The sequence below is a fragment of the Akebia trifoliata genome, chromosome 7, assembly GCF_017979445.1.
Source record: "Akebia trifoliata isolate Shusen 1 chromosome 7, ASM1797944v1, whole genome shotgun sequence".
Lineage (NCBI taxonomy): Eukaryota > Viridiplantae > Streptophyta > Magnoliopsida > Ranunculales > Lardizabalaceae > Akebia > Akebia trifoliata.
Window position 1 is genome coordinate 32,472,168 of NC_141381.1, and position 15,363 is coordinate 32,487,530.

The 15,363-nt window shown below is 35.0% G+C and overlaps 2 protein-coding genes across 2 annotated transcripts; both read right to left on the bottom strand.

Annotated features, from left to right (window-relative positions):
- Positions 1–134: 134 nt before the first annotated feature.
- Positions 135–4,987, bottom strand: LOC147399158 (lysine-tRNA ligase). The gene is made up of 6 exons (XM_086448612.1): positions 4,585–4,987; positions 3,615–3,764; positions 2,623–2,881; positions 2,328–2,546; positions 1,993–2,135; positions 135–564 (listed from the first exon to the last, which is right to left on the bottom strand). Exons 1-6 carry the CDS (start codon positions 4,876–4,878, stop codon positions 265–267), a joined length of 1,365 nt encoding a protein of 454 aa, XP_086304738.1. The 5' UTR covers positions 4,879–4,987; the 3' UTR covers positions 135–264.
- A 911-nt stretch (positions 4,988–5,898) lies between these two features.
- LOC147399159 (uncharacterized) lies at positions 5,899–10,018 on the bottom strand. The gene is made up of 2 exons (XM_086448614.1): positions 9,845–10,018; positions 5,899–7,290 (listed from the first exon to the last, which is right to left on the bottom strand). Exon 2 carries the CDS (start codon positions 7,134–7,136, stop codon positions 6,327–6,329), a length of 810 nt encoding a protein of 269 aa, XP_086304740.1. The 5' UTR covers positions 7,137–7,290; positions 9,845–10,018; the 3' UTR covers positions 5,899–6,326.
- Positions 10,019–15,363: the final 5,345 nt, after the last annotated feature.

Here is a 15,363-nt window from a genome sequence, read left to right on the forward strand (position 1 = left end):
TATCAAATACAAACGATAACTTGCAACAATTTACTTCATATTTTATTTAAATCTGTGTGTGGAAAAGCATATTGTGCACCAAATTATTTTACAAATGAGTAACGATACCAACCGGAAGATAGACAAAAAGAATCTAGTAAACAAATTACGATATAAATCTTTCTGTATATTGTGTGGAAATATGTCAAGATTCGATAATGTGGTTTCAACATCATTCTCATATGAAAAGGACACCTTGCAAGAAAATTTACATAGTTGTTTGTATTATTTTCTTCTGCCTGAGACGGTCTTCTTAACGGCTCCCACTGAGACTAAGAACTCGTCGAGGGATGATAGGGTCTTCATGTCATCTGGAGGGAAGTAACTTGCTGCCTTGCCCATGATGGACGCAAAGAGAAGAGAAAGTGAAGGGCGAGTGACATAACGCTCGCCCAAAAGCTCGTCAAGGAATGCAAAGGCTGCCAAGAAGTCCGACCTACTTGCATTTATTGGAGCAGCGAAGTGAGCAGGAATAATTCTCTTGAATCTCCAATCTGTAACGATTCTCTCTATCCAATCTTTCACCTGTTTTAAAATTAAAATTAGCAATGATTCTGTAGAGGTAAAATACTTCAAGTAAAAGATTCAAGGCAGAAGGTTTAGGTACACTTTGCTTATAGTGGGTGGAAACATTTTCTTTTTAGCATCTGCTGCCCTCAATGAATTCCTCTCTTTCTCAAAATTCGATTCCTTGACCTTTCCATCTAGAGGAAGGGTTCTCTGGAAATTGATCCCATTTGCAATTTCTTAGCACTAAAGGAGAGGAATAAAAGGGTATGCAAAGGGAAGGATAGCTAAATTCATGATGTAAGTCTCAAAGTCAAAAGCTCTATTTTCTTTTGGTCCATAATTCATAATGACTTTATAGGCATTTTCTTTGAGGATTTTGTTTTTAGGTGGGAGTCTGATAGTGTTTGGTATCGTATTTTTAGTATTAACTAGTGTTCTGTTGTAGGCATGCCTACATCACGGGCATCCTCTTTGGGTTTAAGGGGGTGAAAGAGGAAAAGCAATAATTTAGAAGGGTATTCTAGAAAAAGGGGACAAAAGAGTGGAATCCATTGTGGGGTTAAAGACATAAAAGATTAAAGATAGTATGTTGGGGTATTATTGAAAAAGGTGCATAAAAGAGGAAAGATAGTAAAATTAGAGGGATATTATTAAAAAATGGGTAAAGGGGGGGGGGATAGGAAAGACAATAAGGTTGGATGACCGGGAATAAAAGAAGAAACATAGTAAAATTAGAGGAATATTATTATATAAAAAAAAAAAGGAAAGAGAGGGGGGGGGGGGGGTGAGGAAAGACAATAAGGTTGGAGGGGTGAAGAGGAAAGATGCCACTGTAGATGACCAGGACAGTATCTGGGCTTTGCCCAATCCATAGACCATGGCAAGGACTAATCCCAAGCCACGTGCAACGCCCACAAATCACACGCACCAGGCAAGTGAGGGTGCCCCTCGTGGGTGGCCCCTAAGGAATTAATGCTCATATTGGGTATCAAGCTCACGATCTACGGGCATTAACCACTTACCAGTCAGAAATTGCCATTGAGCCAACCCCTTGGGGTTAGCCAGACCATTGTGATCCCATGTATGTCTCTTGGATGGTCTCATTGAGCTCCTTGAGAGGTATATTTGTTCCTCTGTTATAACATCTTTACCTTTATCAAAAAAATTGCAAATAGAAACCCCCCCCCCCCCCCCCCCCCCCCCCAACACTTACTCACACTTTACAGAAGCTAACACCCCAATGAGATATCTGCACTTCAATGAAAACTGTTTAATATTGATACCCACCACTTATTAATATGAGTCGGTACCTTTTTATTGTTTAATTTCTAATTAAAGAAATCAAAGCCCACAAAAATGTGTTTAAGCAGATGCATGCACCAATGAAACACATGGATCATGCTCATATGTGTCAAAATATGCTCCAAATATGTTTCCACATACCTTCTCGGGAACTTTGCAGAAAACCAATGTCTTAACAATGGGTGAAACAATTAACTTTTGTGACATCTGAGCGAAGCTGGCATTAGGCTCCAAAAGGTTTGATGGGCCTAAAAACAAGATTTGGAGAACCATTCTTTCCCATCCTATACCAAAAGAAAGAAAAATCTGGTTCAGTTAGGTTCAATATGCATTGGTACATGGCTCATCCAAAACTGTATTTGTTGAAGAAAAAAAATGCAATTATTTTATCCTATTTGTTCCTAATGATGGGTAAACCAAATCACTTTGGGGTTTGGAATATGCCTGAAAAAGGATATAAATACAGAGGGACAGACCTTTTTGACGATTCATCTTATTGTCGACAACTAGTTCCTTGGGAACTTCCCTTCCTTTACTGAGAAGTCTTACAGCCAAACCATTCTTTGCTGATTCTAACAAGTATTCTTTGCTAATACACTCTGGTGGTTGTTTTGGAACAAAAATTACAGCATCTGTTACTAGTAACGTCCTTGATCGTTTGTGGTAAAATGCTACCTCCACATATGGTCCAATTCCTGGAACAAGGCATGACCGAATCAAATATGAGTGCTCATGAATTAATAAAATAAAATTATTTTATTACAAACTTACCAACTTCTGGGGAGCTAAGAACTTTTTGTTCGATCTCATCTGCCCATGGGGTTGACAAATCTTCATCTTTCAAGGTTTTGGCCCGAAAGATCCCAAAGAACTCAAGCGGCAAATTGAGAGGCCAACTCCATTGCCTTGGTGCCACCCATATCTGAGCTCGTGGGAACTTTCTAGAAAATGGACCCACAAAGATTTTGTGCTCGTAGGCGAATGTGGGTAGTACAATGAATTCTACAGGAGCCCCTAGATCCTTCACAAGCTGGCAAGAGACAAAAAGGGATACACCTCGTAAACCGTCCTAAGGATTCTACACTACAGTCTGAAAATTTTGTGACACAGCAAATGCGACAATAACTTAGGCCACCATGAAATAGGATAGTGTCATCTTGTAAAATTTGAATTTTGGGGAAAGGAAATAAATTTCTCTATTGGTGTCTATGTCATAAAAATATTTAGATCAGTGTGGAAATTATACAATTTTCATGGAAATGATAAGAATATCAAGAAAAGTTTCATGGAAACTGTAGAATAACAACATAGGTATGGTAACAAACTAATAAGTCATCAAACTAGAATATGCAATCAAATGGATTGTATAAATGAAGATTAGCTGCATGTTGGAGAAGATAATTGAGCATACAATAGCCAAAAACAATTATATTCAAGAAATGAGAATAATAATGTCACATTAACTACGCAAACTTTAATATGTAAAATTTGCTTAAATAAAAATAATTTTCGTTAAATTTGTCTCAAATATTGTGGAAATATGTCAAATTTACTATATTTTGGGGTATATGGGATGATAACACATGAATTTTTTGTAATTGAAAAAAAAAAATGAAGGAATAATGAAAGCTAACAGCCAATATATCTCAGGGCAATGTTTGTAGTATAAGGTGGTCTTTTTGTACTGTTTCATTATGTGGAAATGGTAGGCTACAGTATTTAAAGTTTCAATGTAAAAAGTAATATGGAGAATGAGATAGGACCTGAATGCATTCCTTGGTTGGAGCAATAGGTGCATGAATCCATAACCCTCCAGACTTGAGCTTGATGACCGTCATTCGGATGTTTGTAGAGACGCTGCTGAATCCCAAAGCTTGTTCTTGTTCAAATAGCCATATGCAGCCCTTGACAGCCTTCAAAGGACATGAATATGAAGCAAGATAGGAAAATTAGTATAAAATGAAAGTAAATTACAATAGAATGGATAATCATTCTCTTTGAAAAACCACTTCCATGTAACAACCCCAGTTAGAAGGGACATGAAAGTTGAGGTATTTGAGATAGGATAAACAAAAGACATGCCTTTAAACAACATTGAATGGAGGAAAAGGATTCATGATGATGATGATGATTCGGGGATAAAATTATTTCAAAGAAATGGACAAAATATTGAAAGAGGTAACTTATTATAACACAGTTTTAGTTATTGAGACTTGATTAATGTGTCAAAGATGTTTCCAAGTTGATTGGACTAGGAAGATAGCCAAATTGAGTTTTCTTTTTTTCTTTTTTTTCTTTTTTTTCTTTTTTTTTGAGAAAAAGGGTAGTTTTCATCTTCTAAAATCGAAATTTTTTGATAATGTACCCAAAATTGTGTTGATTTTATAAGATACCAATCTAAGGATAGCTTGTTTGAAAATTTGACATAACTCAAGAGGATTTAATCAAACAGACCCTTCACAATATCTTTGAGAAAAAAAGGGGAAAAACTGAAATTTAAGGAAAGAGGATTTAAAGGGCATGTAGTTTATTCTTTCTTTAATCAACAATTCTTCCAAAAGAACACATACCCATATTTGTTATACAATAAATCAATCAAACCAAATACAAAATAATACCAATAAGTGCTCTGATGAAGGCAAATCAATCAAGATTCCATGCTCACACAACAACCCAAATTCAGAACAAAAAAAAAAAAAAAAAAAACAATAAAGAAATTCTAAACATACTCACTTCAGTCCTTATTGTGAGCCTATTGAGAAAAGGTCCAAGAGGGAATGGAAACCCAGTGAAATTCAGATAAAATCTCCCACCATTACTGCTACTTTTATTGCTTGAAGAAGCAACCACCAAGCTAATGAGATCTCTTTTCCTGTTTCTGGGTTTTATTTGTAAACAAAAATCCTTCAAGGGTTCACCAAGAAAAGCAGAATTTGGGTCTCTAAAATAATGAGAGTTCTGCAAATAACTGGATTTTGGAAGAGAAACAGCAATGGCTGCCACCATTTTTCTGAGCTGTTTTACCATAATAAACACTCAGAAAATACAATAAAATCCCACTTTGTGCTATTTCCTTGGGGAACTAAACATGAAATTCAAGGATAGAATTGTGACACGTGGAAGGTCTCTTCTAGATTGTCCTACTTGGATTTTCAGGATTATTGTGGATGATGATAAGAAAGATTGGAAGAAAATGTGTGAATTTGTAAAAGCAAAACATGGGACTCACTGATCAGTTTAAAGCTGTAAATTTACACTGAGAATTAAAGTGGAATCATTGTCGAAGGAGGTATACATTTGGCACTTTTTTTCCAGAAAAAAATGCATCTTGGAATATTTTTTCAAATCTCAATATTATTTTTTTGTGGACAATGTAAGCTTGTATTATCCCACTGGTTAAATAAAAATCAATGAGAATTTAATAAATATATAAATGGGAAGGTAAATTAAATTGCATCTCATTTAATCGAATTCAAGACACACAAAAAAAAAAAAAATTGAAATACTACTAATTTTTTCAGAAACATTTTGTAATTAGAATTTTTTCTCAAAGAAACCATTTTCCTTCAAGAAGGCAAAGTTATTCCATAGAAAGCAGTGTTACCAAAGCTTTTTTGAAAATGATTTTTATTTTTCAGATAAAACTAACAGAAATTAATTGAAAAATATTAGATTTTCTGATGTTATCTTTGGGAATGAGTTGATTGACTGGATTATGAAACTTGTTTATTTGGTTACCATTAGTGAAGGAGAGTTCTTTTCATCCTCCGAAGCATTTCTCTTCAAATTGTCAATTTTTATATTAATGAAGAACTCAGAAACACATCCCACTTTTCTTCAAAAAAAACTGAAAATGGCCAAAAGTGAGAAGATTAACTAAGCCCGAATTAGTATATAAGGCAACGAAGAACGGGAAATATGGTTTCCTTGATCACAAAATTGTCAAGTCATCTTCAATTTACTTTTACATTAAACCTGCCAAGAGATGAAAATGTCTACAAAACAATATCAGAAAGAGAGAACTCCATTGAAGTTGACACCCACACAGAACAAAAGAGGCAACAGCAATTACAACAAAGGTCGGATAAAATCGCACTAATATAAAGTCTCCATACAAAAGTAAAAAAACCATAGATTCTCTGATGTTACAAGAGCTACAATAATTTTTCAATTCTTCTACAAGGATCTCCATCTGTAACCGATCACTTGTAACATAAAGAAGATTTAATCTTGAGATGTTCTCCACCAAAGTTACTAAATACAATTTTCAAGATCTTCGCTGCTACCATCACCAAACACATACAACAGTAGGTCCCAACTGATTTTTAGGGTGGCAGGTGAGAAATGCAAGGCATTGGGATCAGCCTTGAAAACAAGGAAGTCAACAAATTACACCACTACTTGGGTTCAAATGGGGAGACCCCATTTTAGAGCTTCAAATGTTTGCTCAGAGTACATAAGGAGCCAACGAAATTTTAAGAGATGATTTCTCTCACAAGCCAATCCAAACTAGGGTAGGCGAAGTACAGTATGAGAAAAGATGGAATCGCAAACAAAACAGTGATTACTACGTACAGGGCCAAGATGGCAGCACTGGCGGGTATCGCATATAGCACGATTAGAAGAAATATGACAACCAATGGGAACTTGGCCGTCAAATGAACAAAGAAAGCTAGCGAGTTACGTAGGGAAGTATGGAGGCCCTCTATGTTTAGGTAGTTAGCAAGGACGCTAACATGATCATGGTTAGGCCCGGACTGTTCTTGAGGATGAACACGTGGGGCCCTCCGGAAGGAATTCTGGCTAACTTGGCATCCTGGGGCCAAATTTCCATGCGAAGACCATACTGGTTGTTGATCCCGACAAACTGCAGAATGAGATTTCACCCTATCACCATTCATGCTCTCGACCATCCAGAGGAGGAAGAAGTTCTTGCGTGGGAACTTGAGATTCCCTTTGTAAACCAGCCGAAAGGATAATAAGTGACACCATGGACAGGAAATGAAAAGAGGCAGCTGTATTGGTAGAGTGGGGACTTTCACAACTGCCCGCTGAAGGGCCAAGACACAGTTCTTGCAGAGGGTATGACCACACCATAAGACGTATGGAATGTTCTCGACTATATTGAAGGATTCCCAACATATTGGGCATTCCAGTCCTTCCTCTCTGCTTGCGTTTGAAGAAATCTCGTCATCCGAGCATTCTGAACCATCTCGATTTGTCTTTGCGGAGTCATGCTTCAATCCAATAGTTCCTGCAATGGCATTTGAAGCGAAACTCCACATGGTGACAGCGGAAGGAATCTAATTGTGAAACAAACATAAGTGGTTAAAGTTGTAGGTATCACTTAAAGGGACCATTTTTGCTACAAATACAGGCCTTGAAGGAGCCATGTTGTCATGTGAAATTGTCAACAACATTTGATCTTTGTTGCCAAACCTGAAAAAGAAATACCACACTGTTACTGAATTGAAATGATATAATATTCTCATAAACCACAAACAGATTCTATAACCAGGGAAAATTTCAGTTATAAAACTTCTCTAAAGTTGATTACTTCTACAGTTCTACCTACTATGCAAGCATCATTTTTAAATTAAAAATAAATTAGAATCCCAAGGGACAATATTCACACCCTATTGAGCACTATTCAGTCCAACCGAACTCTCTGAAAATTTGGATTCTATTAAACTGGCTAAAATTATGATGCAAAGTTAATTTTGCAACCAAACACACTGTCAACATCCTACATAGTTTTGACTAATATCCCATGTTTTTAATATATCTGAGATACATCCCTTGGCAATAACTTTGATGGCATACCCCTCCTTGACCAATTCTTACTGCCATTGACTAAGTGAAGTCTGTTTACCCTCTTCACACCTTCCATTCACCCCTTTCTTTGCCATCTCCGCGACCAACACTTTCGAACTTGACCCCCACTGTAGTCAATGTCACTGTCCCCATCATCAAGTCATTGCCAATTCCATCACCATCTTTTCATCCTCCCACCCTGAACCCAATCCGTAACATCCAATCTAAAAAACCTCACCATCATTTTCTTAGTGAAAGCCATCCCTCTCTTAGTTACCAAGGTGTTTGATATAACCTATAGTTCTTTACATTCAACAATTTCTCGAAAAATAACTGAAAGGTCGAGAATTGAGGGCATTAAAATAGTTAATAGGCAGATTGGATAAACATGATTAAGTTATTGTTGCTGAATGATCCCATTGTGTTGACTAGACATGTTCAATTGTTACATTGAATGGGTGTTGCTTGCTAATAAGCAATATTTGCATTTTATTTTTTGTTTTCGACTTGGGCACACATAAACCATGTTTTGAAATCATGGAAAGGAGACCCACCAAATGCTTCAGATACTAAATTTTTCTCAAACCCCCAAATCCAATACGAATTATAAAGATTCTGAATATTGTTTTGAATGAAAAACTTAATTTTAATTATTCTTTTGTGATGTATATATACAGATTTACAGCATTTACAAGATCAATGTAAATCAAAACAGACTATATCCCAACTAAAAATAGTTACAAAAACAGAATATATCCTAACTAAAAATAGTTACAGATAAAGAAGGAAACAAATCTGTTTGATGACTTGGATGGCTTAGGTTCTACACGCCCCTGCAAGATGGTGTTCCCATTGGAGACCATGGTGAAGTCATCACCAACACCATTAAGGATGTGAATAACGAGATCATCATCGAGGAGTGGAACATCGATGAGGGCTAACTCATCAAAGATAGCTTTGAGATTTTGTAAGTATTCTGCAATAGGCTTACCATCACGTGGTTGAGTGAGTTGTTCCTTGAGACTCATAACTTGTGAGCGAGATCGATTCACATATAGGCCCTTGAGTTTGTCTCATGCTTCTTTGGAGGATTTGGTTGATGCAATAAGGGTGGCAATTGAGTCAGAGACTGAAATATGAATGGCATGTAATAGGAACTGATCTTGGTGCTTCCAAAAACTTGTTGTTGTTGTGTTATCAGAAGGGCATGGGTGTGAGTCATTGATGTATCTGATTAAGTCATAGCCAATCAAGAGAGAATCAAACTATGCACGCCATGTTGGGTAGTTCAGGCGTAAGTTTGAGAGGAAGTTGAGCATTAGCAATGGCGATCAAAGTCACATTCAAATCAAGAGAAGCTGAGGCGGATACAATGGGAGTTGCGGCGGTGGATTCTTGGGCAGCCATGGGAGAGGGATTGAGTTTCTCATGAGAGATGATAAGGCACTAATACCATAAAGATTCTGAATATTGTTTTGAATGAAAAACTTAATTTTGATTATTCTTTTGTGATGTATATATACACATTAATTTTGATTATTCTTTTGTGATGTATGTATACACATTTACAGAATTTACAAGATCAATGTAAATCAAAAAAGAATATGTCCTCACCAAAAATAGTTACAGAAAAACAGAATATATCCTAACTAAAAATAGTTACAGATAGAGAAGGAAACAAATCTGTAAAGTAAGCATATCTAGCTGGTATCCAGTGGGCTGACTTATTAAGTCTATGTTGATGACTAGGATGGCATAGGTTCTACAAATTATACCAGAATGCAACAATAAAAGAATTCCTCTTTTGGAATCAACAAAAAACTAACAATATTTACTCTTAAATCAACACAACAGCTAAGAGAAATCCTTGAAACTTGAAAAAAAAACTGTAATTCGAAAATTTTCAGACAAACAAAATCTCAGAGAACGAGCTCATAATATACAAGAAAAAACTAATTTCACAGATAGGACAACAAGATGTCTATAAACAACGAAATTAAGAACAAAAAAAAAAAACTCAATTCTAGGGCAGATAAGCATTTAGTAGAATTAAAATGGATCCGAATATGTCTTGAGCAGAATCCATGAATTTCAAAGGAAAAAATCTCACATTTTTTTAGATTATGAGAAAATATATGATTATTCGAACAGAAATGGCTGAATTAGATGTTGATCTTACCGATTATTGGTCGCGAATTCGAAGATCTGTAGAAGGAAGAGAAGGAGAAGGTCGAGAAGGGATTCAAAGAGGAATCTCTCTCTCTCTCTCTCTCCACAAACGAAGGAAAGTAGCTGCTACTCTTCCTTTTTTTGTTGTTTTGTGGTTCAGAGTTAATATAACCGACAGAACATCCCCGAAGATCTTTCGGATCTCCTTTTCTCGTCCAGCTAGAATTATTGAAATTACATAAAAGCCCTTCACTGATATTTTGCAAGTCAATATGTTAATTAGCGTCAACTGTTTTTGTCAACTGTAACGGTACTGGTTGGGAATTGGGATTCTTAGAAGGGTATTATTGGTAAAAATGCATTAAAGGAAAGACAATATAAAGTTAGAGAAATACTCCGGTAAGAGTCGGGATACACTTACTCGAAAAGACTCACTCGTTCTGGACGCGTGGTTGATGCGGATAGGGAGCGGAATCATAGATCTTTTTCTTCGAGATACGCAAGAAAAAGATAAATGATTCTATACCCTATATCACATCAGCCATGTCCATATCAAACGAGTCTTCTCAGTCAAAAATTCATTAATTTTCTTGGAAAAACGTAGATAAAAGGATAATAAAGTTAGAATTTGAAAAAGAAAAAGAAAGAGAAAGAGAATAAAATTAAAAATTATGCCCTGTGATTGGAAAAGTGATTAAATCTCAAACCCTTTTTATAGAGAATTAAAAGGAGTGGGTATCATAATTATTTTTTATCATATAAATATTTGTAAAAATTAATCATAAATTATAAAAAAAAATGTAAAATGATATTTTACGACACTACAATAGACACTGAATTGACGTGAACATGCAGGGATGGAGCTAGGATTTTCTTGTAGTAGGGACAAACTATGATTAGTTGTATAGTTGAAGAACTTGAATGGAAGGAGGTGAGGCTGTGGGGGCAAAAATTAGAGGGAGATGAGGGTGTGGGGGCAAATGGGGAGAGAGGTGAGGGAGTGAGGACAAATGGGGCATGTAGTTAGTTGAAAAACTAGGGGTGTCTCATAATTTTGTGGGGGCAATTGCCCCCATCAGCTCCTTACTAGCTCCGCCGTGTGAACATGGGCAAAGAACATCAATGGTTCTTTGCACACATTAGACACTAATCAACTTTGTGTCTAGAATGGTCCTGTATAAAAGCATAATTCTATTATTTTCGATATAAAAAATATAATAGATATCATTAAAATGTTGTTTATTTCATAAGATAAAAATATCCTTTATTTACAAAACAGTGACCAATAATTTATTATACCATCAAACGGTATTTTAAGTATTAAAAATAATATATAAAAAATATAAAAAAATCCACAGCCATAATGATTTTTGTCGTTTGTATGTTAAAATTAGGTAAGAGATAAGCTTGAACGACTCTTTTATGTCACTTCAACACATTATGGTGAATAAGGAAAATAAAGATATGGAAGAAAAAAATGTCAACCAAGGGGGTCTATAATTATTTTCAAGCTCATAATTACAATTAGTGCAATTTTAATGGTCTAATAAAAAATAAGGGTAATTTTATTATTTAAAATGAGTATTTAATCAATGTTAACATCATGGGACACTAATTATCTTTTTTTAATTTGTATTCAATGAATGCAAAAGTAGTTGTCTAATAATTAAAATATATATAGCTTGGGGGGGGAGGATCTATAACGACTTTGAAAAAGTAAGGTTTGGACTTATCTGGTTTGTCGGATCTAGTTTGGGTTTGGAGTTCGTGATTTGCCAATCTAAAATGAACCCGATTCGTAAGGGTAGGTGGAGAAAATTCACTTTGATTTCTTAGTTCGGTTCGCCAATTAGATATACTATTTATGCTCTGTTTGGAAAAGCCGTGTGAAGGCCGTTTTCATCCGAACACGCTCGGTTTTTTGTAACTTCAGCGTTTGGGATGGAGTGGAACTCTTTTTACTTGCCGATTCCTTCGTCAAAAACAGCCGACTCTCTCGACTTCCAACTCTTCAACGAGCCTCCGCAACATCACATGGTTCCGCAAAAACAGAGTGAACAACTTGGCGTCATCTCTCTCTCTCTCTTCCGATTTAACAATAAAGAATTCTCCCTGCAACTCCCTCAGGTAAGCAATTTTTTTTAATTTTTCAATGTTCGCGTGTTAAAGCAATCCTTCCCACAGCATGTTATTCATCGGAAATTTTAAGAGAATCTAGAAGGAAAAAAAAAAAAAAGAGAAAAAAGAGAAAGAAGAGTAAGTCAGAAATTTACCTCCATTCACCCATTGATTTCAATGCTCACTCACCCACAAACCTTCGGTCTCAACACCATTGTCATCTTCTCCAACTCAATCGAACCCAAACTCACCCTCATTCTCTTCGTCCCAACACCTACAAGAACATCATATTCATCTCCCTCACTCACTCATATTCACCATTAACACACAAACATCATTGTCTTCTCACCCATCACTCACAAACCTTCATCATCTCATCTCCTTTTAACTCCAAATAATAGCTCAGCTGCACAGCAGCACCACAGCCATCCATTAATGGCCAACTCTCTCAACACCCTCTCTCACTCACGACTCACCTATGGAACCCATCTTCGTCACTTGGGCTCTCGACAGCACCCACAAAATTCACCCAAAACAACTCTTTGAATCTGTATCAAACTTGAGACAGCAATGTTCTCCCACAACTACAGAAACATGTGGTTAGAAACATAGTTAAAAAGAAAAAGAGTTATATTGCCACACCATCTTTTGTTAACGCTACACCAACTTTTGTCTAATAGTTGACATTGACCTTATTACAATAATCAATTCCAACGCTTCAACAACCATCGAGATCAACAATTTGAAATGTTAATTTCGATAATTAGAGTTCATGGTTTTATAAGGTTAGTAATTTTCTCTTTTATTTTACTTAAAAGTCCTTTTACTTTTCCATAGACTGTTCACTAGCTTGACGACAAATAGAGATGAAACAGCAATTTGAGATACTCATTTCCTAGATTTTTTTTTTCTATTTTTTTTAAAATAAAAAAATATAAAATAAGATACATTGAAATGCTTTTAAAGGGATTAAATAAATATTATCTTTTAAAATTTTAAAAAATGTTCGGCAGTAGAGTCCAATTACAGTGGGAAATAGACACTGATTGATGCTCGTCCAAATAATCAACAAGTCAAAACGTATTTGATGATTTGTTATTTTCTTATCCAATTTGATGGTTTTGTCATTTTCTTATAGATTTGGGGATAGTGATGGAATTTAATAGTGACAATGTGAATTGGTGTGCATTTAGTAAATGTGGGTGTGACATATTTTTTTACTTGACATCACAACCATTGGATTGAGAAGGATCTAACACGATGGTTCATATATTTATCGGATCGGATTGGGTATCAAAAAAATATTCAATTCATTGCTAGGCCCAGGATCTCCATTAAAGGGTGATTGAGATAAATGGAGAGATTAATATTTTCCAAAAATTAGTTCTTATTTTTTAGGAATTAGTTTAGTTTTACAATTTTCTGAAAATCTTTGGGACTATGCACCCATCTCAACCGTTTGTTTAATGAACATTATCAAAGCACGTGTGAGACTAATAATAATATTATTTTTAAAGAGACTATATTGTCTCTAATTTTTACTAACTACACCACCATTCCTATGATATCAACAAGGAATTAGCACCCATCTTGCATTCTTCTTAATAAAAGTTGATGTGGCAATAGAAGCTCTCTATTTTTAAAAGTGAACACTTTCGTGTTCTATGTTTATATTTATGGTTAACATATTATTACTTATATCAGATAAATAATATATTTTTTTAATATTATTTTTAATTTCATCCAACAATTTTTAGACAGCAGATTACCAAACAATTCAACATCTTAACAGTACAATTAGACAACATGTTACCAAACAATATACTTAATTCAGCAAGTTGTTTCAGCAACAGCAACAACAACTTTCTCTCAGCATCAGCAACTTAATTCAGCATCAACAACTTTATATACAGCTTTTCCAAACAGAGCATTAGATTTACTATTGAAGATTTAGATTTATTTTAGATAAGTTGGAGTTAATGATGGAAAGTTGATTGAGAGTCCAAATCAGTGCACACGCAATAGAATTTTGACGCGTCAAAGGCTATAGAGGCACCTCTGCATATTAACACCACACCTAACATCAAGTATGTTGAATTCGCTGCTCCTATATCCTATTAAATTTTTGAATTATAAAATCAATGTTTATTTTTATTGGATGGAAGTAACTTAATAAGTTACATTCTAACCACGAGATCATTACCTAAGAAGTTATAACTTGTTTTATCTTCCAACGTCTTCTTGTTTGGGACATCTTTTTCAAATCAATGTGTTGATTCATTTTTTGCCTATTGGCATCTTAATTTTTAACATCTCTTTGAAACAATAGGAACTCCTCATTGTTTATTTATTAGAGTTAATATAAGGAAATCAAATAATAATTTTTTTTTTTCTGATTTATTTTGAAGAGAATATTGTGAGATTTATGAGTTTAAAATCATCTAATCGATTTCGCTTAAATTGTTCTCTTCATTATTATTTGTAAGATATATTAAAAAAAGAGTACCGAATATTTTCAGGTTCGTCATAAATAGAAATTAGAGTGTTACCCTCTCTATTATAAATCATTGTATCCTGGAGAACAGACGTCTACGAATTATTGGCACCAAAACAGGGGAGAAATCTGTCTTAAGGACATCGCATTCAACGTGAAGCCTTGATCTTAATTTGTTTCTACAACCTGATAAGTTCTTTTAATTTTATATATTTTTAATTTTCTCTCATAATATTTATTTTTGATTCATCTTAATTTTTCATTTAATTTTGTATTTGATTTATTTTCTTAATAAAACTGATTTGCACCCAACATATCCAACTATAAATCAATGCGGTTTGATATGGGTTTGTGAAAGAGTCATGCTAGAGTGACTTCAAGATTGGACCTCACACCACACATCTTAACGATAAAGTGGATAGGAACCATAGATGCTTTTTCACTTGTATTTCGAGGAAAGCATCTATGATTCCCATACACTTTCACATCAGGATGTGCGATGCGAGGTCTAACCTTGAGATCACTTCATCATTATTCTTTGTGAAATAAAAACAAATCATGTATTGGCAGATTTTATGATTCCAACCACTATGGTTCACTGAATTATTTCATCGGCTTCGACTAACTAAATATGACATTGGGATGGGCCCAACTATGAAGATAAAATGTACATGTTTGAGAATTGTTCCTTTGCCTCCTTATATATATATAGGGAACGGATCAAGGGACATGAAAAAACATATGTAAAAACAATGCAACATTAATAAATTTTTAAAATATGGGTTAGAAGTTTCGTATTGAGCTGATTTTTTGTGAAGATGATTTCTATGATGGAAAGATCATCCGGGAAAAAAATCAGTTCAATCTGAAATCTCTAACCCCATTAAAAGTGATTTAGAATGTGGACCGTCAATTTT